This window comes from Macrobrachium nipponense, chromosome 7 (genome assembly GCF_015104395.2).
Source record: "Macrobrachium nipponense isolate FS-2020 chromosome 7, ASM1510439v2, whole genome shotgun sequence".
Classification (NCBI taxonomy): domain Eukaryota; kingdom Metazoa; phylum Arthropoda; class Malacostraca; order Decapoda; family Palaemonidae; genus Macrobrachium; species Macrobrachium nipponense.
The window spans coordinates 101,367,980-101,392,674 of NC_061109.1; the positions used below are offsets into that span (position 1 = coordinate 101,367,980).

Sequence of the window (24,695 nt, forward strand, 5' to 3'; positions counted from 1 at the left end):
ACAGATTCAAAGAAGTACAAAATGTGAATCACCTCGATTTTGTATTCCTTTTAAGTTTTGATGTGTAGGTTAGGATGTGGGGTGCTTACAATTGTATTTGTGGTCATTAACTTAGATTTATCAAGTTATGTACACTGTCCAAAGTTTGTGTGAGTTTGTAGGTATAGTGGACTTTATTTAGAACATCTGGTTATGTACGGTAAATTTAATGATCAGGTGTAGGCTGCTTAGTGATTAATTATATAGAAAAAGAGGAGAACTTCACAGATTCATCAAATTCACATTTTTTGGATGTCAGTAACTTTATATTAATGTATGCATTTAAAATACTATATAAGATTATATGAATTGTACTGACAAACCTGGATGAAAAACAAATTACTTTCTTTCGCATTACATACAGAGCCTGTTGAAGAAATTATAGTTACCTACCAAAGTATATAATAGGTCTGGAATATAGATATTGAATTTAGATCTTCAATCATTTTATTGCATTTTTGCAGATGTTTATTAATTATTAAGTTAATGTTTATTAAATGTGATAAACCTAATTTGATTGGTATTTGATTTATTGTTGTATATTGACAACCTGAATAAGGGGTTTAGGAACAAATAGATCTTTAACAGAAACCTGAACTTTATACGTAAATGAATTTTTGCAGCACTGTTAACTTAGCATATGATTTTATAGTTTCATGTGGAATATTTATATGAAATCAAATGGAGCCTAGAGTAATTGATTTCAAATTCCAGTTTTACTGAGTTACCAATAATCTTTAGAACCCACAAATACCTACATGCAGTACAAGCCAGAGATAAAGTTAAATGCTGTAATGCAAAGAAATGTCAAGCTTTTACACTTGCAGCTGGATATGAGCATTTTTCCATAAATTTCATTCTTGGTGTTCACTGTACATGTTTGCTGTTTGTAGATTTTTTGTAGGAGGGGCCAGGGAAGGGGGGGGGTCATCACTCAAGACCTGGGTAAGCTGTAGAAAAGAAACATTGTGATGTTCATGTAAGTTTAGATTGCTAGCGTGCTGATTTGGGGTTGTGCTTGAACAATGTGTTAAATATTTTTTAACATAATAAAAAGAAAGTCATCACTTTGGTTAAAAAAAGCTATTATAGTATTGCAGTTCTTGGTTCTAGATAGTATTCTATATGTCAGTGTACTTGATACTATAAGCTTTTTTGTGCTTAAACTGATTTTTATTCCTCTTCCCCTCATTCAACTTTTCCACCTTTTAAACTTTCACAATAGCTGCCAGGGGCCTCCTTTTATGCACGTCCCTGTAGCCTTCTCCATTACTAAGTTGACCATTAAAGGGGTTAGGGCAGTTCAGCACTGGACACCAACATTTATCTCATATTCTTCTGGTATATTTCCTACGGTCGTCACTCTAGATCTCATAGGTCTTTTTGGTACCACTCAGCCTTTGGTATAACTATCTGATTCTTGTCTTAGTGCACAGTCAACTCCCAATTATTGCTGTGAAGTATAAATTGATGTTGAGGACACAGGGATGCCATTCTCCAATACAGGCAGTCCTCAGTTAATGGTATCCGGTTTTATGGGGCTTGTCTAGCACCATAAAATTGCCGATTTATGGTGCCACAACACGCCAAATTCTGGTTATCAGTGCCATAAGATGCCAATAAAGGAGGTGCCATTAACCAGTTATCATCACCATAAGCTCCATAAATCACCAAGTTTGAGTTAATGGCAGTTTTCGGTTATCAGGAGCCTGCTGAGAACGGAACCCCCCACTGATAACCGGGGAACGCCTGTGAACATAAGAACTTGGATATGCATTTACTTGACATGAGAAGTGTAGTACATACATAAAAGAAGCATTTTATTAAAACATGTCAGACCTCAGATACTTTTTAAGTAATATCTTCACAACTGGATACTATCTCCAAGTAGATTAGCATGTTTATTTTTTTCCCCAGGATATGGAAATTTTTACCTGCTTACATTCAAATTCTGTATACCTCTGATCTTTTTGATAAAGTCGATATACTAGTACTTTTTGAGGTCAAGTTGAAGTGGACTATTTTTATGATTGATGTCATGACAGATGATCATTTTAATTGTTGCTGCTTTACCTTGACAATGGAAATCTTCCCTTTCACAAAAGAAGCCCAAAATTCTTGTAGTCATAAATTGCTCTCACATGTTATTCCCTAAGCTCTTTTGACTCCAAAAATGTAGGTGGACAGGTTGATTGCGATAGATTATTCACTTAATTTGGGTGTCAGTCTTGTATTCTTTAGCTTCATGAGAGCTGCTGAGTCAATAAAATTGATTGAGATATCATATGCATCATTACTTAATTTTTCATTTTACCTTGAAGAGAAAATGAAAACTGGCAAACCTGTCGAGAGTGTCCAGTATGTAAAGCTAGACTGCTGTGGTTATTCTTTAAAACAATTATTACAGGTATTGCAAACTGAAGTGATTCTGTCACAACTCTCTTGTAACCCATTACTAATCACCAGTGCGATGTAGTACTTCCTCTAATCACCAGTGCGATGTAGTACTTCCTCTCAAGCTCATTACCGAGTTAGCAAAAAATGCTTAATCAGATTTTACAATACTGAATTTACTTTAGAAGGATAGATTCATTCTTTTTAGCTTTACGACAACATCTACCTAATTGACTATTTTTGAGAAACAAATCTCCAGGAATACTGTTTTCTGCTAAAAAAAATGTTAGTTGGGGTAGCTTACCCACACTCCAGTACACTCTACTATTTCTCTTTCCATAATTAAGTTTTGATTGGTTTGTCTATTCTTGTAGCAAAGAAAAGTACATGTAAAATATTGAATTGCGTCTTAAGAACAGTAATATTTTGATCGTAATGGAAAAGTGTGATTCAATTATTATGTACTACAGTGCATAAATGCATTCATTTTCCTCATGTTCTCTGTTTTATTATAAGTTAATCAATTGTTGTTAGGAAAAGGGATTTGACATAAAGGTAAATTTAACAAAAACTTGTCAGTTGTACCTCATTTCAAAATTTACTTTCCAGTGTCTCATCAGTGACAAAGTTTTAGGCTTTCAGTGTACTGATAGTGAGGTTTTGTTAATATAAAAAGCTTAATGTCTTTATTTGATGATGGATACTACTGTAGACTTGTGTTGTTAGAATTGTAGTCCAGGAAAATTAAAATTCTAAATTTAACTGCGTTGTCTGCTACATTAAGGGCAAATTCTTCACAAAACTGTAGGTAAAAGTGCAATATGTATCAATAAAAATTATCATCTTTTCTTGTTGTTTTCATATGAACAACTTTGATGGCAATTAAGTGAAAAAAGTGTAGGTTTTGCAACAAACACCTCACTAAGGGTCACCTTTGTTTGTTACAAGAATTTCCCAAGCAGAAATTATCCAGGAGAGGAAGTCTTGCCTACCTGTCTACAAACTGTGCATTGGCAGACCCACACACAAACAGCTCTCAATCCCGCTCTTTCTTAATTTGTTTGTTTGTGCTCACAAATATGTCATTCAACAGATTGTTGAGGTTGTGTAAAAAGATTTATTTTTCTCATAATCTAATTTTGTCGTGTTCATTGCAGTGTCATAATTTTACTTCCAATAATATTTACTGCAGTGGTTGTATCTATCATTTAGTACATTTCAGTGGCAGATCATCTTACCAGGTAGTGCTGAAGGCTTTCAAGTACTGTACAGCATTTTTTCACCAGAGAACACCAGGTGAGACTGGCTCTACGAACTCTTCACTAAGGGTTTCCTATTTTATTTTTCACAGGAATGTCTCAGACAAATTCTCCAGAAGGAAGAACTGCCTACTTAAGAATTAGTTCTTAGTTGTTTGATTTGTTTTGAAGTGTTGTTAGTGTGTGTTTAGTAAAGTTAGCCTTTTGTTGCATTAGTTAGCACCCATGTAATTTTGTTTGGTTGAGCTATTGATTATGAGTACTATTTTGCTGGTGGAGTAAGTTATTCTTCCCTTACAGCTTTGTGCTATTTTTTTTTATATTCCTTTTATTCTGTAGACCTTTCAGATATTCAAACATGTATGAGCTCATATTGTTGGTTGTTCTCTTTAAATGTTTATATATTTTTAGTTTTTATTTGTCCCTATTAGTTTGATGCTGTATTGATGATGACATATTAATTGTATTGAGAACAGTTTTGTATTTATTTGGTCAACATAAATGAACTTGTATTTATGAAATGTGAATATCCTATTATTTGAGATACATTTTCTGTTTTGGTTAACTTGAAAGCCTTGGTCATAAGGGTTGGTGTAGATGCCTAGAATTACCTGGCAATTGTTAGCATGCTGTATGGTGGCTTTTGACTTGGACTTTTTATTTTCTTTTTGCGTTCCTCTTGTTGGGATACGTGTTTGCACTTGACCTTCAGTGCTCAATGTGTAAGAATTGGCCTGCTAATCAATGACCAAATATAATAAGAGGCAGAACTGGAGAAAAATTGCCAACTCTGATGTTCCTTTATTTGATTCTTCTTCCTCTTGACTTGCTTCCTGCTGCCCAGAGGGAGATCTCCAAATAATTCCAAAGAATTCATTTGTTCTGGTGATTGTTCCCAGTATTTGGCCTCATTATCAGTGAGGGGGAGGGCTTTAAAAGCCACTGGTAGGGCTTTAATGGCCAATCCTCGTGGGGTAATCTTGTCTGTTATTGAGTCTCTGTACATTTCCATTAATTCCATTCAGTTTTTTATTTTTTTTTTTATTTTTTTTTTTTCTGTAGGAATTCTAATTGTTTTATCAGGGTTCAGTTTCAGATATCAGTTCTGTGACACAGCTTTCAACGGTAAAGTACAATTATAACATGAGGTATACTAGTATCAGATTCACAACATGAAGGAGTAATGTTATTTGTAAATGCAACATGGTTTTGAGATTTAACTTCAGTAAAGTATCACCTAGTGAGGAGTAACTGATTGCCCTTAATTTATGAGTCTCCTTTTCTCAAAACATCACCCTGACACCTGTTTTGAAGAATGCTTTTCCACTCCAAAGTTTGCTCTTGGATACAAAATTATCCAATTTTTTTAAAGAGTTGCTTGTGTGGAGAGCAATCCAAATAAGTTTTAGACATGATAGAAATAAGTGCAAAAGAAAATCTAATTCGCCAACTTGTCAAACTAATAAAGATGTTCAAGTAGCACCTGATGAAGATGAAATTAGATACCACTGTCATACTTAAATGTGGCTGCCATGAATAGTTCTTTTATAATTGCATTGATGAACATAATGAACAATACATACACATAATGCAATTATTGGCATTATTGATAACAGAACAACACTTCATATAAGGTGCAACAGAACTCGCAAAATTTTATTTTAGATGCAATACACCCAGTGGAAGACCTAGAAATCTTTCATTGGGGGCAACTTGGGATTATCATGTAACAATTACACACACACACACACACAGTACAAATACATGTAGTATATATCAATATTATATATATGTATGTATATGTATCTTCACACATATACACACTAATAGTTGTTATTGTTGAAATAAACATTAACTAAGCAAATATTTGCTAATAATGATGTATTGGAAGAAAACAATGTTCTATTATTCATATCCAGGGGTCGCCACATGACCAGGGGACCCGCCCCGCTTAAATCTGCGACTGAATACACCTAAAACTAAGGTTTGGGGAATCTTGGCTTTAAAGTCCCAAAAGTTATTAATAAAAAATGTTATAAGACATATTTACAATAATAAAACACAAAGTGATTAATGCCAAAATGAAAAAATATATCAATACAGAAAAGCAAAAGCTAAGGAGTTAATCACTGTAACCTGACAACTCCTAGCTAAATTTTCAATTGCTATATTTTTCCATCAGATTGTAAACATTGCCAACCAGAATCGGGGACTGCCTGTATGTATGTATATATATATATATATATATATATATATATATATATATATATATTATATATATATATATATATATTTAAAATTATATAGACCTGTATATATACTATATGAATAGTTATCACATCACCGTGATTCATATAAATTATTCGAGCTACAAGTGTCCTTTAATATCTGATTCACTCTACCTTGGAATTGATATATTATCATATATGTAAACCGAAGGGGAATAATTTTTTACTTTATAATAATTTTCGGCCTCTCGTGGGATCGAACCACCATCCAGCGCACCGGAACGAAATCAAGACAATAGTGACGTTATCAATTTGGCTAACAAGTTAGCTGAATATCTACACAAATAATTATCACATCACCGTGATTCATATAAATTATTCGAGCTACAAATGTCCTTTAATATCTAATTTGCTCTACTTCGGAATTTATATATTTTCACCTATGTAAACCAAAGGGGAACTTTTTTAGTTGATAATAATTTCGTCCTCTCGTGGGATCAAACCACTTTCCAACGGACCAGGATGAAATCAAGACGACAGTGACGTTATCAATTCGGCTCCAAATTGATAATGTCACTGTCGTCTTTATTTTGTCCTGCTCCACTGTGCTCCGCTGGACAGTGGTTCGATCCCATGAGATGACAAAATTATTATCAACTACAAAATTCCCCTTCGGTTTACATATATGGAAATATACCAATTCCGAGGTAGAGCAAATACAATACGTATACTATATGTATATATATATATATATATATATATATATATATATATATATATATATATATGTATACATATATATATTAAGAAGGAATAGATAAATAAAAATCACAAGGTCAACCAACTAATTCTCAGTCAATTAAAATTACACACACACACACATATATATATATATATATATATATATATATATATATATATATATATATATATATATAGTATATATATATATATATATATAGGATATATATAATATATATATATATATATATATATATATATATATATATATATATTATATATATGTGTGTATATATATATATATATATATATATACGTGTGTGTGTATATATATATACGTGTGTGTGTACGTATATATATATATATATATATACGTGTGTGTGTGTATATATATATATGTGTGTGTGTGTACGTATATATATATATACATATATATATATATATATATATATATATATATATATATATATATATATATATATATATATATATATATATATATATATATATATATTATATATATATATATATATATATATATATATATATATATAATATATATAATGTTGAGGTGGGGTAGTACCGTGTGAGGACCAGAGATTAAGACAGGGAGCTGGGATACTGATGATTTATTTACAGACAAACTGGGTTGACATAGACAGGTGCGGACGGATAAGTAGTACAGTCTCCACCGAGTTGATTTGTGTTTTCTTACAGTCATGTATTTAAAGATAATAAGGCGTACGAATAATGGAATTACATGTGTTATACATTGACGGAAAGGCCGCGGAACGCTCTATCGGATGGAAGTAAGAACAACGCGACTTGATGATTGGATACAATGAAAATAGGGAAAAAAGTGTTGTCCTTACAAATACTCCGCCCCAAGACAATTGGTTATGGAGTAATTATTGGATGACAATCTTGGAGGCAGGGGGCGACCCCGTGCCCTTGTGACACTTGTTGTGGGGCATCATTGAGTGTAGAGTCCTTTGGTTTTGCTGGCTGACAGGATGCCTCCCCTGGCGGTTGCCTGGGAGGTTCTACTGTGGGCTGAGGGGACCAAGACTGCGGAGAGAGCTGCATTGTGTGTGGTGGTGGAGTGGGACAGGCCGTGGGGATCCCCAGGTGCAGCAGCGGTGTAGGTTGGGCTGGGGAAGTCCCCAGCGCGGCAGCAACATCCCGCGGGCAGAGTGGAACCACAGGTGAGCAGCAGCGTCAGCAGGTTGAGGAAACCCACAGGTAGCAGCGTCGGCAGGCAGGGGAGGCCCACAGGCGTGGCAGCGGTGTCGGATGGCCGAGGAGGACTACAGGCGACGGCGTCGGAAAAGGTGAGCAGGTCCACAGGCGTGGCATCGACGTCAGGAAGGTCGAGCGAGCCCCAGGAGCGGCGGCAGCGTCGAAGGGTTTGAAGAGGCCCACAGGCAGCGACGTCAGGGAGCCCGAGCAGGCCCACATGTGCAGCAGCGACGTCGGGTGGGTAAAGCACGTCCCTGGGTGTAGCAGCGGCGTCAGCAGGCAGGGGAGGTTGTCTGAGGACTTGCAGGTGCAGCAATGGCGCTGGGGTAAGAACCGAGGAGGCCCACAGGTTCGGCAGGTCGAGAAGATATCTGGCGTCCCCCGGGTGAGGCAACGGTGGCCGCGACGTTTGATGGATGTTTCTGAACCGCCGCCTGATTTTTGTGTTGGCTGACCAGCACCCAGCTACCCGTCCGTGAAAAATAAACGCCAAAACACGCTGGGAAGCAGTGCTGTGATTAGTCCGTTAATGGCATTGGTGTCGTCCTCGCAACGGAGTTTTCAGAGACCTAAACTGTGGTGCCGTATTGAGTCCATTAAAGGTTCTCTGAAGGTGAGCAGCTGTAATTAGTCAGTTGAATGCTGGGCCTAAACCGCTGTGTCACCAATTCCGGGAGGTCACCAGTTGTGAGGACCAGAGATTAAGACAAGTAGCTGGGATACTGATGATTTATTTACAGACAAACTGGGTTGACATAGTCAGGTGCGGACGAATAAATAGTAGTCTCACACTGAGAGCAGAAATGACTCTGAGACAGTAGATTTGTGTTTTTTGTGAGACATATAACTTAGAATATAAAAGTACACAAAACATGATCTTATAAGATATATACATTGGCGGAAAGGCCGCGGAACGCTCTATCGGATGGAAGTAAGAACAAAGCGACTTGATGATTGGATACAATGAAAATAGGGAGAAAAGCGTTGTCCTTACAACCGTATATGGGGAAACAACGTACACATGCTCCTATTGGCTCTATTGTGATGTCATTCCATTTGAGGAAGAAGAGCATCAACAACAACTCGCCATTTGCTTTTACTTATTCCTCCGCATCTCTGTTTACCAGGTAAGAAAATAAAATTTTTTGCATGTTCATTGTGATTTTTTGGGGTTTCTAATATAGTGTGTTGTAACCATGAATATGGCGTGATTCATTTGATAGTAGATTTAATGGTGAAAATAGTCATATTTAGACTTATTTGAGAGAACTAAAGATCAGCCTTTCAAAATTTTTGCCATGAAGTGGCGTGAAGAAAATCAAGCATGGCATGGGAAAAACCCGTATGGGGAAAGACCGTACGGCCAAATTTTTGAAGTGGTAGTGAAACTAAAAGAATAACAAATTTTAAAAAATAATTGCACATTTGAAATAAGATCAAGATAAAAGCCACATGCGAAACAGTGAATAATAAACGAGTACAAGTGAGTGATTTGGAAGGGTAAAGTTCCGGGTTATTTTTATCAGTGTTTTTATGTGCTACCAGTGTTAATATGGCATCTAAATGTGCAACAACCAACATAAGACATTTGTATGTTGTATGAAATTGATAATATGAGATAGGCTAATTTTACAAAATTGAAAAAAATTAGTAGTATGGGGGAACACCAAACGGATGAGAGGTAAGGCGTACTGTTACCCAACATTCATTTATTCATTTTTTTCTGAATTTTCAATTATTTGGCGAAACCTAATGGGTTTTACTCTCTTCCAGATTCCACCAACACTCGTCCATCATGCCAAGAAATATGTGCACACCAGTAAGAAACAGCTGATGAGATATTTGTAAGGGCACAGGTATCGGAGCAGCCACTACTACAGAACCTTGCATAGAAGTTTCTCAGACTCCTTCTGCTATTGGAGAGGAGCTACCAACTTTGGCGCAGGACTTGGAGGTATCTCCAACTCTACCACCCAAGCAGAGGCAGTGCACCTATGTCAGGTCATCCCCTAGTGATCCTTCCTGCAGCACCCCAAGACCTTCAACCTCTTCCAGCAGTGGTGACATCTCTGAGGTCACCCCAAAAAGTGTCCGGCCTTACTCTTTAAGGCTCCTCCCCGTCCTTATGGCAAGGGACGAAAAAGGGTCCGTGCCTGCCCTGCATTCTCACCGAAAGAATGAAGAAGTCATCTCTGATCTGCGGACCAAAGATGAAAAGAAGAAGGCAGAGGAAAAGATGATGGGAGCAGGGAAAAAAGGCAAAATGAGAAGGTGGGCTGTCCCTAAACTCCTAGACAGTGATGAGGAGGATGACCCTGCAGTGTCACTCATGCTGGATGATTCCTCTGAAAATTCCAGTGAGCTGGAGGGGGACATGGAAGCAGGTGGGCCTTATCCCTTTGCAGTGAAGGAACCAGAGGTGAGGGACTTCATATAGCCTACTTTTGCAGCCTAAGATAATAGACAAAGAATTTCCATTTTTCATAGAGAATATTGAACTAAAGTAAATTACATTTAGGCTATCTTTAGTTTGTCTCCCCCCAAAAATATTATTTTTCTTGATAAATTTTAAGGCCAATAGGCCTTTTATTTCTTTCCCAGATTGGGGACTTTGCTGACTGAGCTTGAGATCAAAGAGGGGAGGAAGAGTGGGGGCACCTGTTCCTTTTGTTTGTAAGATGATGAACATTAAGGAAGGGAAATATGAGATGTCCTTCCTCTGCATGAAGACTTGTTTCCCAAGGACACTTTCTCGTTCCCTGCAGTTGAAGATGAAAATGTGGAGGTTGTGCAGTGTAAGGGTGTCCTGACCACTGTGAAGGGCTGCACCTAGAGGCAGGAAAGTGGCAACCCTAATAACGGTTGCCCCTCCACTGAACTCCTTTATTATGCAGTAGGGTAGGATGTAAATAATCTGTACAAAAAATGTACTATATATTTTATTATCTATTTGTGTACAATAAATGTAATTTTGTATTAGATTTCTTTAATTTCATCCATTAATAAGCTAAACACGTCCATTTAAAGTAATCTTTGCCATTTAAAACCCCTTCACACCATTAGCATACAATTACAGGTAGATAAAAAAAAAAACCTTAGTGTATGGTGTTCCCCTATACCCTGTACGTGTTACAAACCATGGGAAAACTCCATACAGAGTGAATTTTTTTTTCTAAATCTAAAAATTGTATTTGCCATTATTTTTAACAATTCACATGGATACCATAGATGGCCCATTTCATGAAGTTTATTTTGGACACACTTTCTGGCTGAAACCTGATTTTTGCCAAATATTTTTCCACTAATGGTACGGTATTACCCCACCTGACCCTATATATATATATATATATATATATATCCATATATATAATATATATATACATATATATATATATATATAATATAATATATATATTATATATATTTTAATTTTAACTGACCGAGAAGAATTAGTTGTTTGAACATGAGTGATTTACTGTACATAAAAAGACAAGTTGCGCAACAAACCCAAATATTTCGACGATTAACGACACTGGCATACTGGTGATATCAGGATTGCAGAAGTTTGTATATAATATATATATATATATATATATATATATATAGATATATATATATATATATATTATATATCACCGCCAAATTCTATTCCCACATGTCCCATTAAGGAAGACAGTGACGCGTATTCATAATTTTACACACACAAAGTGGGTATTCTTGTCTGTGGTGCATTAACAAAGCCAATATATTGTCTGTATAAATAAGCTCTGGCTTAATTGCCTATGCATGACGTCACATGGTGCAAGGTACCAATTAAACAAAGTCGTCAACACAGGCGTAGGGACCAATTATAAATGTACTATAATGGAAATGGCTCATTTTTCGCGTTTCCCTAAAATGTCACCATTTTAAAACTTTTGAAAACATTAACCTTTTTTAAACATTTTAAACCATTTAACAGTTTTACCAAATTTCTTCATTCGTAGACAATACATGTAAACAAACGGGCCAATCAGCTGAGAGAGAGAGAGAGAGAGAGAGAGAGAGAGAGAGAGTGAGGTTGATCTGTGCCAGCCTAGTGTTGTCAGTCACCCTTCTCTTCGAAGCTAACGAGTCGTTCGGTCGTTCAGACCTTCAGACGTCGTTGAGACCCTCGACCCACTTTCGTCAACTGTGACCTACGGTGCCTCTGCACTTCCTGGAAGGTCATTAGTGATTAGTAACTGAATGTCAGTCGACTTCAGAGTCTAGCTATACGTTATGTTTCAGCAGTTCTGGGCATGAGTCAAGTTGTTTTTCGTATTCGTGTTTTTTTTTTTAAAGCCTAGAAGCTTGCAGTTAGTTACCTAGATAGGTTGTGAAACAACAACAGTAGTCTACTTACACACGTTCACTTAGGCACATATTCTAAGCTGTTATTAGGGTAGACAAGGTTTAATTTGAGGAAATTTTTTCAAGTGAATCCGACCGCGTTTAGGTTAGACTAGGCATAGACAGCTATAGGCTAGTCACAGCCTGCAGGTGTTCGGCTATCGTAAACTGCCCACTGTAATATTTTACTCTACTTAAATGGTAGCTAATCCAAACTTCAGCAAAATGCATACGTTTTCTTCTGACTTGTAATGACATGGCCTACAACGTGTTTGACCTTGAATCCCACATAGTAGTAGGCTAGCATTTGACATAGCCTGACCTTAATCATCTTCATGACAACTTGGAAAGTTAGGTTTGCTATGCCTCTTCCAGGTTAGTGCGGGCTGTTTGGTGGTTGTCTAATTTGTACATTGTAACTACTGGCCTAGCTGTGGTATTGCTAGGCTAGGCCACATTATTGTATAAAATATGATGGCAGTGTAAGAGAATGTCGAGACGTCATTGCTCAGTAAAGGTTCGTTTCTGGTCCAAACTGCTATTCCACATGACATTTTTCGAGATTTACCTAGCCGTGTTTAGTATGAACCCCTTGGGGTCAAATGTAGTTATTTCGCTGTGTTTACTACTAGCCCATGGGCTATCAAATGTGAATGGTTTTTCTGGCATTTTCACATGCTTTAATGAATCTGTCATGTGGAATTGGAGTTTGGACTGGAAACTAACATGAACTCAAGGCTGCTAAAATTATATTATAGGCTAGGGTAAAAAACCGCATGGTACAGGGGTGGACCATGTATGATCAATGTGTACAACCCCAAGAAAAGTACATTATAACGCGTCCTGACACCGGAGTAGAGGTCTTTAGCTCCGTTTCTCACCAACGAGAAGTTGCGACTGATGCCCATCTCCGATGTCAGGACGCGTTATAATGTACTTTTTTTTGGGGTTGTTCACGTTGATCGTACATGGTCCACTCCTGTACCATGCGGTTTTTTACCCTACTATAGGAGGTAAGAGTGTGCAGACCTGAAACCTTGTCAGATAGGCTATACCTTGGAATTTGTAGCCTAATAGCTGGTGATGGGAGGGGGTGACGCCTTGTTAGCATCAACGAGGTAGCCTATGGAGGCATTTTGCTCAGTTGGGAATAGTGCAGGAAAGTTTTTCAAGGAATTTCTTTAGGTTGTGGTCAGCTTAAAAGCAGAACTTTGACAGAGGTACATTGTAACCTAATTTAACTTTCGCTCAACCTTTGGTACAGGGCCCTGTCCTGGCCAGGAGGGCATTGAATCCATGGACCCCTCATGTTCCTTTGAACATACAAGAATGATGTGTGTGCAGTGCAGCTATGCGGTAATATTATCAAAAAGTCTAGGTAGCTAACACTAATTCTGTTGATGGTAATTCCAATTTTACAAAAAAATATGGCTTGTTATACGAGTTGCCCATAGACTTAATTGCATTTGTCCTTTTAGTATTATATTTTGTGTTTGTATCTTGATGAGGTAATGTTACAAGGTACAATGACAGTAACATTGTAATTGATTTAATTAATTTGAAGAAAATGTTACTTATCATTTTCGCTTATGAATCTTGTAAACTATTACGTCTGTAGACAGTGGCGGTGGCTCAAGCAATAAGCGTAAAAATGTTAATCCTTTATTTGTTCAATGATTCATAACTGACAATTTTCAAAGTAAACATCTCAATTTTGTTTCATTTTGTAGTTGAGTAAATATTCTATACAATGACAAACAAATCCCCTAAATAATTATGCAAGCAAAATACTGAGTAGAAATCACAAAATGCAAATAAATTTTTGCACTTTTCTTCCCCAACAACTGACCAAAAAAAAAAAATTATTTGCTATAAAGTCTTAGTTTTTTTGGCCATAGCACACCCGGGTAAATTGGCTAATTATTATAATGCAAAAAAACTGTAATTAAAAAAAAGGAAATATGAAAAAAATGATTGACAGAGTAGCGTCGCATCTTCTGTTAGAAAAAAGCCAGTCACCCGTGCGATGTGCTTGAAAAATGTTCATGTACCTTCTTTTGTTCAGAGACACATCTCTGACAGTTTTCAAGGTAGACTCCTCAATTTTGTTTCATTTTGCCATTGAATGATTGCTCTATACAATGACATAAAAATATGCACCCCCGAAATAATTCATGTAGGTGAAGTGATGAGTAGAAATTATAAGATACATGAAAATTTTGCTCTTCCCCCAAAAATATGTGTAGTAAAGTCATCTTTTAAATCGATAATATACACAGATAAATTACATCTTTTGCAATGCAAAAATTTTAATTACACCAAGAAGTATATGAAAATATGATGAATGATAAACAGGTTAAGGTGAAGCACTGAAACTTTTCTTCAAATGTTGTTGCATTTTCCTCTAATAGGAATAAGACAAAAAAATCAATGAAGACCTCTTATTAGAAAAGAAGTCCCATAGGGCTTCTAGTTACCTCACTTTCCCTTCTATGGGATGTAACTCTATGTTCACCTCTGGGTGTTCTGTCCACTGTAGGTAGGATCAGCATGAGAACAGGACGACTGTGTGGGGCTTTTCATGTGTGTCTCCTGAAGTTCATTATGTAGTCACTGCCACTTGCTTACTAGGTTTGTTCTCGGGGATTATACACATCCAGATGGGGTACTGGGAGCAAGAATTTCAGTACAATTATGGTTAGTTAGATTGACAGCTGGCAACTCCACTAGTATATGTATACTGTAGGCACTATAATTTCTTTGTTCTCTTAGGAATACAATCCATCTCCTGTTATGTCTGAGTACCTTTCAGCCTGAGTGTGAAGCTGTCATTGAACTTGATTGCAAGTTGGGTTAATGGTGGTCATGGGGTTGAGTGAGGGATTGCTGTCACTGTGCACTTTTTCTTTGGCTGTTACCTAGTGATGATGTGCTTTCATCTCCACTGGGGTTATTTGTTGACCTTAAGTATTTCTTATTATATACTTAATTTTTGGTGTTTGTTTTTGTCTGGTTAGGGACAAATCTTATTTGTACTTGGCTCTCCCCTGCAAGGATTTCATTAGTTGGTCTTCCCCTCAGTGGTAGGAGGTTAGTAGGAGGAGGATACAAAGTGTGCTTGGGAAGGAATACTCCCTTGATAACTCCACTGAACCCATCCAGTTCTTTTTCTTTGTCACATACTATTCCTCTTCTCTCAACTTCTTTGCCTACAGTTTCTCCTTGACCTTAGGGTAGGTTAATCAGTAAATACATTACATATTACCAAAGTTTTCATTTAGTATTTATGATAGCCTAAGCTTGCGTAGCCTGCAATATGTATTTTATGGTGTAAAGAGTTCATAAATGATTGTGCCATAAAAAATAAATATGGCTGTGCTATTACATCTGTAAGAAAAAAAGTCGTACACTCACAGTTTTGGATGAAATGTACTTTAGATTTTTTATGTATTACCAAAATACAGTAGGAAATGGTACTACTTGTTCAGTAAAATCAGCAAATGCACATTTGCCTGTGTATATGTACATATGTGTGTGTGCATCTTGCTGCTTTGCATTTACTTACTTTTCTCTTTTTCTCTCTGGGTTGTTGATTCCAAAAAATGGGGAGAGAGATTTTCCAAGTCTGGTCCATGTAATGTATGTTAGTTAGTCATATCACTGGTAAGAGAGAGAGAATTCTATTGTTGATTTCTTTTATACTTTTTATATTCTGTCTACTGCACATTTTGGTTTTTATGGTGTGTACAGTACTGTACAGTGTATTCTGTGTTGTATATCATCTAAATACAGAAGACTACTGTAATATGATAACATAGCAACAAGATCCCATAACTTAATTATGATCCAGTTATAAAATTAGAGCAAAATACAGTAATATGTACAGGTACGACAGATTGGTTTATAGGTTCAAAAAATAATAGAAAGTTGATAATTGATGGCTTTTACCCCGAGGGATAATTTACCTTCATTCTAGTAACTCAGTTGCAACATTTGTGTATGGGAAGTAATTTTTATGCCTCCAGCTTTTACCTGTGATATGGGAAAATGCATATAAAATCTAGGTTTTTAAAAATTGTATTAGAAGTTTCTTTTGATAAGGTTATAGTGTTCAATACAATCATTGTCAAAAATACCTATATATTGCAATACACTCCCTGAACACCTGAATTAGTCCTGGTCACTGACCAGCCCGAACTATATCCCCACAGATTTACCTATAATGTGGGTAATTTTAACTGTCAGTGCTACCAACGCTGCAGGTAGAATCTAGTCAAATCAGTTACCTGTGTTACCATTGGCAACACTGCTGCAAATGCCAGCCACCAGAAGATATATATAGATCTATATAATATTTATATATATATATCTATATATATCATATATATATATATATATATATATATATATATATATATCTATATCTATCTATCTATCTATCTATCTATCTATCTATCTATCTATCTATCTATCTATCTATCTATCTATCTATCTATCTATCTATCTATCTATCTATCTATCTATCTATCTATATTTGGACTTGGAATTCTGCATTACAACCTTGGCATTGTATTACAACTGCACTCCTGGTTTTTGCTCCGGCTTTTGGTTGATTTGGACCTTCTCCTGGTATTGACCTGACTTGACTTGAGATGGACAAGCTACATAAAGAAGTGCCATCAGCCAATGCCTCTCTGTCTGCCATGCCTTTCGAGCAAGTTGCTGGGGGAAATGTCAGAGCTCATCGTTACTGCTCTCCATGTAAGCGGAGGATGAATACCCTCAACCCTCAAACATGACAGACATTTCCTTTATATATTACTTGTAGGAAGGTTCGGTGCAGCATCAGAGATGTGAAGATTGTAGAGATAGGTCATTAGATAAAAGCTGGCGTAAGGCAAGTGTAGAAACACAAGCAATAGATAAGGAAACGCTAGAGTTAGAGCTATTTAGAAGACAGCTTGTCATCCAGCATGTCTATCTTAGTTGCTAATTTAATGAATAAGCTAACTAAGATTAAGGATAGTGGTAGTAATAGTAGTGTAAGTGATGTTAATCGCTCTTTTTCAGCCCCCCTACCTATTCTGGAACTATCCCTAACGGGTGCTGGGGTTCATGGAGACCCGCAAGCCTGGAAGGTAAGATCTGCTGGCTCCCCCGGCACAGAGCAGGCAGTGTTGGCAGCAGTTTTCCCCCTTCCCTCTCAAAGTGTAAGTTCTGAGGTTGATGTAAATTTAGGTCAGATACAGCCGAGTAGGGATAATAGGTTATGTAGTGTTCAGGAAGAGAAGTGCAGGTTTCTTCGGGTTTGGATTCTGTTGTAGTTTCTAGCATGACAGTTCGTCTTTAAGAGCCATCTTTGGTTTTATTTCCTGCCTCAAGTTCTTTGCAACAGAAGGTTTCTAAGTCCTTGGTTGGTCATTTGAAGGCAGTTTCGGGTTTGTCGGGTTCTGAAATGTTGAATAGTGCTCCTTTGTTGTCAAAGGTTCTTTTTTTTTTTCTTCTGTGGATAAATTTCATTTGTCTTGCAGTGGTGGTAATTCTGGCGATCAGGTTCTCAAGGTGACTATGCATATACGGTATGGTAATTATTAAGATCAGCTAATTCTCGATCCCATGCATATTGACTTATGATAATCCAGTGCGAAGAGAAATTGAATAACATTAACAACGGTTGGCCTAGCATACACAATTTGATCATGAAATGAAAATTGGATTGTATGATAATTCAGCGCAAAAATATAATTGTGATGGTGAATATGAGTTTGCATCGCAGTATTTAACTAATTTTTGCCCTGATTGGCTAGCTGTGACTGGTGTAACAGCTCTTCCCCACATATATCATGTTTGTCGTCTTGCGGGAAAGCGGTCTTTTAACAATGGTGACATGTAACATAGCTGATTATGGTGTCTTGTGCCATATAAATCATTGCTTTTCAAGAATATTCCTTCAGGTGACGGGATTCGCTAGTAATGACATCTTTGTCCGTTTAGCAGATGAATTTTCATTAGTTGTGCTTGCGGTAATTATATTAAGCTTTGTGTCAATTATAGTTACATATATGTTACCAGTCGTGTGATCAAATACAATTACAACTGAAATTAATATTAAATAAAATTAAGATTTACACTTAAAATTGCCTTAAGAAAATGTGTAATGGATTACATTGCCATTAGATTACCTTACCATTAAATTACAAGTACAACAAGCTTGCCCCAACACAGCCCTATTGTAAAGGTGGCATGGCCTAGGCAGGCAGAGATGTCGATGGGTCGATTTCCTTCGCTCCATATGCAACCATCTCGCTTGGTTTCAATGGATGTTGTTGTTCCTAGTTACCATAAATGAATATCTACATATTTTACTAATATAGAACGAGGTCATATTGTTCATCTTATGACATGTTTTTAAGTCCAAATTTGACTAATATGTCTCATTGAGAACTAGTTTTTTTTTTCTGTTAATAGATTGCGTAAATTTCAGCAATTCTGTTCATTTTCACTCATTTTCATCGGTATTACGAGTTTTACGTTATTTATCTTTTATTGGTGTGAAAACAACAGTAAATGAGCTCTTGATGCTACTAGTTTTTATCAGCTTCCGCTACGTTACATTTAAAATTATTTTGCCATGACGATCTCACAGCAAGTAAAGTTATTACATCAATTATTTCAGTCCTATTCTACATGACATCATTTATAACATACCTACGGTAAGTATTTACTGTTGTACGCTGATTGAATACAAGAAACGGATGTTGCTATCGAATTCGGTTGTATTAGTAAACAAAGTGGTTTCTCGTTCGGTTGTTCATGGCTATACACATTTATACAGCAAGTATAACGTTAAGACAATACTTATTTAACTTAGATGGTGAAAAGATATGAATGTAAAGGAGTTAGATGATTGTAATTTGGCCTCTTTCACTGCCTTTCTTTTTTCATCTTACTTTCCACCCTCTCCTAACAACTTGATTCATGTGCAACTGAGAGGTTTTCCCTCTTTTTACACCTTTCAATCCTTTTACTGTCAGTTTCCTTTTCAGCGCTGAATGACCTTATAGGTCCCAGTGCTTGGCCTTTGGCCTAAAATTCTATTGGCCTAAAATTCTATAGTTAACTCTCTCACTGCCCGATTGCCTGTTGCGTGTGAGATATAGAAAGACTTATTTTCAAAATGATGTTGTACCGATATCAATTGCTAACCCCTTCATAAAATTGAATTATGGTAAGACGAATTACATTAGCTTGAATACTGACTGTATTCACGATCATGTCTTGAAGAATTTCCTGAGTTAGCTAATGATGTTTGTCAAGATTATCAATGGGGAACAGAGTCGGTTTAGTTTCTTTCTCTCCCAATTTCTTCTAAAACTTCTTCTATCTTTACACAATCTTCTTTATCGGCTCATTCTTCAGAGGTTGCTTCAGTCTTCTCTTGCTTATCCTGTTTCTTTGCCATTAGCACAGCAGAGCAAAGAATTTTTGTTTCAGTACTGAAATTTGGGGGTTTTGGCAGCTCTCTCTCTCTCTCTCTCTCTCTCTCTCTCTCTCTCTCTCTCTCTCTCTCTCTCTCTCTCTCTCTCTCTCTAGAAAGGAGAAGAGAATGCTACATGATAATTCAGGCATGGAAACAGATAGAAGGAATAGCAGAAAACATCATGGAGCTAAAAATATCAGAAAGAGCAAGCAGAGGTAGATTAATAGTGCCCAAAACTATACCAGGAAAAATAAGGAAAGCACACAGGACATTAATCCACTACCTACCAGCATCGATAATGCAGCGTCTATTCAATGCGTTGCCAGCTCATCTGAGGAATATAACAGGAGTGAGCGTAGATGTGTTTAAGAATAAGCTCGACAAATATATAAACTGCATCCCAGACCATCCAAGATTGGAAGATGCAAAATATATCAGAAGATGTAATAGCAACTCTGGTAGACATTAGAGGTGCCTCATACTGAGGGACCTGGGGCAACCCAAACAAGATGTAAGGTCTGTAAGGTCTCCTTGGGGTTAAGGGAAGTCATTTTGGCGGGGCTGTAGTTCTTAGGCTGCTGGTCTGGATGCTTCACAGGTGGTTGCGGAGTCTTCCACAACTCCATATATTCATCCTTAACTTGGTTTGAGACGTAATGTGTCCTCCGCGGTTCTTGCGGGTGCTACGGCAGTTGATGACTCGTCTGCGCTATTGTCGACTGTATCGGTACTGGTTGTATCCTGAGCCTCTTTTAATAGGGTAGCTGATAATTTGTTCATGAAACTTACCTGACAGATATATATATAGCTGTATTTTCTGAAGTCCGACAGAATTTAAAAATTCGCGGCACACGCAGTGGGCGGCCAGGTGGTAGTACCCATTCCCGCCGCAATGGGAGGCGGATATCAGGAACTATTCCCATTTTCTATTCATATTTTTTTCTGTCGCCGGTCGGTAAACAAACTGTTTACAGACCTCCGCCTAGGATTTTGAAACTTCATTAGCCACTTAAGTATCCTAATTATTCTTTCGATTATTAACTTGGATTTGTGGCTAGGCATACGCTATCGTAAATTTTTTCATTGCATTTGATGTCTGAAGCTAGTTAGCCTAGTTCCAGACTTTGTTGTCTGCATGGTAAGGTGAGGCTACCGTAACTTTCGGTAGACACTCGCTTAGTATATATGACGTTTACATGTTTTCTTTGCATAAGGTAATTAGTGTAATGTGTGACTGATTACGGAAGAAGGAGGATTCAATTACGCATTTTAGAGCGTGTTAGAATCAGGAGTTTTCCCTCCACAGTAAACAGAAGTTAGAAATAATGAACCTTCTAACCTCCTGTAGATTTTATTTTGCCTAACCCTGTGGGTATGGCTTACGAGCCTAGAATAAGTGTCTGCTAAAGGATTACATCAAGTAATCTTAGACTAAAGTGCTCGCTCTCCAACCAGTGTTGTGAAGTGTAGTGCCCCTTGTGTTGTGGAGGGGGCGTCAGATCGGCCCCATAATGCCTCTAGGCCTGGACCTCTGTCGGACTCCCAGGACTCAGGGAGAGGGCAATGTCGAAAGCCGCAGAGGGTTACGGGGGCTCCCCACCGATCTGGCGTCCCTTCGGCAGAACCTGTTGACTCTTCCCAGGCTGCTAAAGATCGTGCACGTGCGCGAATCTTGAAAGATTGCTTCTCGTCCTCCGAGGCGTCCTCCCCACACAGGGGTTGGAGTTCTCGGAAGGACTCGCGCCCCCTAAAGAAGCTTTAGAGAAGAGGACGCTTCACGTCCTCTCTCTCGTCACGAGAGGATGAGAGAGTAAGAGACCACATTTTCCCTTTTAGAAGAATGCACTGGCTCTTTTCCTAAGGGACATTTAAGGAGGCTCATTCATCTTGCCAGAAGAGTGAGTTGAGCCTCCTGCGAGAACGCTCATGTATATATCATTTATACATTATTAAGGAGGCTCATTCATCTTGCCAGAAGAGTGATTTGAGCCTCCTGCGAGTGACCGCTCATGTATACATCATGTATACATTATTAAGGAGGCTCATTCTCTTGCAGAAGAGTGATTTGAGCCTCCTGCGAGTGAACGCTCATGTATATATCACTTATACATTAATTAAGGAGGTTCATTCATCTTGCCAGAAGAGTGATTTGAGCCTCCTGCGAGTGAACGCTCATGAAGTTAGAGCTGTTTCAACCTCGCTAGCATTCCAAAAGAATTTGGTAATCAAGGACATTCTTGATTCCACCTTTTGGAGGAGCAACTCAGTATTCGTCTCCTCTCCTCATTGCGCTCCGTATACGTTATGTAACGTTCGCTTTACTTCGATAAAGCAAGCTGATAAGTTTTGACGGCCGGCAAGCTGCTTTGCACAGTCAAACAACTTATGTCTCTGGTCGGCATAAGAAGGGCAATTTAGACGTGAGGAAGCTTTTGGAGGTGCTCGACGTCCTATAAGTAGAGACATTCTCCAGGACGCTCGGCAAGCACCTTGCGGAAGACGAAAGCCATACGTCTTCCTTTAGTGTTCACACTCTTCAGGAGCAGCGTGCGGCTCTCCCATGGAGACTCGCATGACGACGTCCCTTAAAAATATTCAATGTCATACGCAAAACGCGGTTCGTCATAACATTGAGATGTTGGCAAGGTCGCTCGCCAGGACGCCTCTTGGCGGGCCTTGCATGCATCAAGGCGCTCAACGAGTTTCCTCTCTGAAACGTCGTTCAGAAGACTTGGTGTTCTCTGCTCAGACACTCTCGTAGCTGGACGCTTTCCAGGACGCTTTTGAGGACGCTCGGCAGGAAGCTTTTGAGGACGCTCAGCAGGACGCTTTCCAGCACGCTTTTGAGGACGCTCAGCAGGACGCTTTTGTGGACATTCGCCAGGACGCTTCGGTGGAAGCTCGGCAGGACGCTAGCGAGGACGCTCGCCAGGACGCTAGCGAGGACGCTCGCCAGGACGCTAGCGAGGACGCTCGCCAGGACGCTAGCGAGGACGCTCGCCAGGACGCTAGCGAGGACGCTTTTGAAGACGCTCGGCATCCTACACGTCATGACGCTCGGTAGAGCACTTGCCAGGACGTTCTTCAGAACGATAGGCGTCCTACGCATCAAGACGTTCGGCAGGATTCCTGCAAGAACGCTCTTCAAGAGGGCGTCGTCGAAGTAGAGGAAGGAGTTTGGTCTCGTCAAGATGTCTACTTCGCTTTCTACGAAGGGAGCGTTCAATAGAATCCATCACTTGATGAATTCCAGGAAGTAAGCAGATTTCGGTGTCATAAAACGCCTCGTCTGCTTTCGGGATTGCGCTGCCGAAGGGGAACATTAAGGTCCTTCCTGTCGTAACCCCAGTCTCTAATCAGGAACCCCGCCCCTTCCTCGATTTCTGCGGAATCGGGAAAATAAAACTATGATGCTCGAATTCCTGGATTACTTTCTGTCATGTAAATGGGTTAGTTCTCATTGACAAAGATCTTCATAACATTTTATCGCTTAAGCGGATAAGTAACAAATTTCGGAAGAGCTCTCATTCATTTTCAGAACCGAACGTGGACAGTCGTTTTCCTTTCTTTCTCTCTTCCTCGTCCAGGAAAGATGTAGTAGAGAATTCGATGTTCAAATTACTACAATACTTACGTAGTTTATCTTTGCGTCATTTTGCTAACGCATGGGTCGAGTCATATACGCATATCGTATTTACCTCTGCGGATAGAAGCCGAAAGAACTGTTGTTCTAATGTATTTATTTGACACTCCCTTCAACCTTCCAAGAGTTTTCGGAGTAAGAACAACTCTTCAGGTATTGTTACGACAACACCAACTCAGCTTCTGTATTTAGCGAATTCTGTTTCGTTTAAATAGGCCTGCTTGAGAGTTTCCTTTTGCTCGATCCGATAAATCATACCTATTCCTTCGTAAATGGGAGTAGCTGGCAACTCAGGCAGATAGTATTCTGTTCTCCATTGAAGCTTTCCTTCGAGGAAGACTTCTCCTTCACTCTTTTTGATAGAGATCGAAGGTGGTCGATCTCCAATCCTTATTTTGTTTTCTTTAAGGAAAGAATTTAGGATGGAGATCGTTGTTCAGAATACTATAAATATACTACGTATATTAACCTCGCGACATGATTCTACTAAGCAGTTGAATTGTCCGAGGGTAGGCGCATATCCTAGTTATTCTACGGATTGCGACTTAGACGAGAAGTATTCTAATTGAACTGCAACATCAACTCAGCTTCTGTATTTAGCGAATTTTGTTTCGTTTAAATATGCCTGCTTGAGAGTTTCCTTTGGCTCGATAATTTCATACCTATCCCTTCGTAAAAGGAGTAGCTGGCAACTCAGGCATATAGTGCGAGACGATGATCAAGGCTGCTGTTACTGTGATCTACGCAGTACCGGCCAGCTCGGTGTCATGCTCGGTTTGGTTACGTCTCTCTCCTTGCGGGAATGGCTTAATAAACTGTCTCTTTGCCCTACAATCATGGATTTTAGCCTCGGGTTGAGGAAATTTCTAGTAATCTTGAATGATCATACCTGCCGTTTACTTAGAAAAATTTTCAACAAGATATCTCTTATACTTGTTGAGGTGCGGGTTTACCGCACCCGGTAACATTCTGTACGAATCTACCGCGGCATAGCACTATAATAATGCTCTCCTGCTTATGCAAAGCGCAGCCTTATTTAGGGAAGGAAGCAGGCTGAGTGAGGGAATGGATGAGTTTGCTGGGGACCATTTCCTCGCTGGAGAAGCTTGTTTTCCCTGAATAAACAGCAATTCAGACCTCTACAAATTTTCCTCACGAAGAAATTGGAATAACATCAAAGATCTTGTAATTCTAATTTTCTCTCAACGGCTTGAGGATCACCTCAGGTGATAGCGAGAGGGTGCCAGACATCCGAACAGAGAACAGATGTTCTGGCACATTGTCTGAAAGAATTGGAAGCC

The 24,695-nt window shown here is 38.4% G+C and overlaps 2 protein-coding genes across 6 annotated transcripts in view; both read left to right on the forward strand.

Annotated features, from left to right (window-relative positions):
* Positions 1-7,255: 7,255 nt before the first annotated feature.
* On the forward strand, positions 7,256-10,820 carry LOC135217735 (uncharacterized). The gene is made up of 2 exons (XM_064253733.1): positions 7,256-10,319; positions 10,502-10,820. Exons 1-2 carry the CDS (start codon positions 10,026-10,028, stop codon positions 10,520-10,522), a joined length of 315 nt encoding a protein of 104 aa, XP_064109803.1. The 5' UTR covers positions 7,256-10,025; the 3' UTR covers positions 10,523-10,820.
* Positions 10,821-11,939: 1,119 nt separating this feature from the next.
* The window catches only part of LOC135217258 (OTU domain-containing protein 3-like), a 104,780-nt gene continuing 92,024 nt past the window's right edge, over positions 11,940-24,695 (forward strand). The window contains exons 1-2 of one of the 5 annotated variants that reach the window (XM_064252994.1): positions 11,940-12,105; positions 13,536-13,649. Coding sequence is in view for 1 of the 5 variants with exons in the window: in XM_064252992.1 (XP_064109062.1) it covers positions 12,161-12,178 (18 nt within the window). In the remaining 4 variants the exon portion in view is untranslated. The other 4 variants (XM_064252998.1, XM_064252993.1, XM_064252992.1 and 1 more) reach the window with 4 other exon arrangements.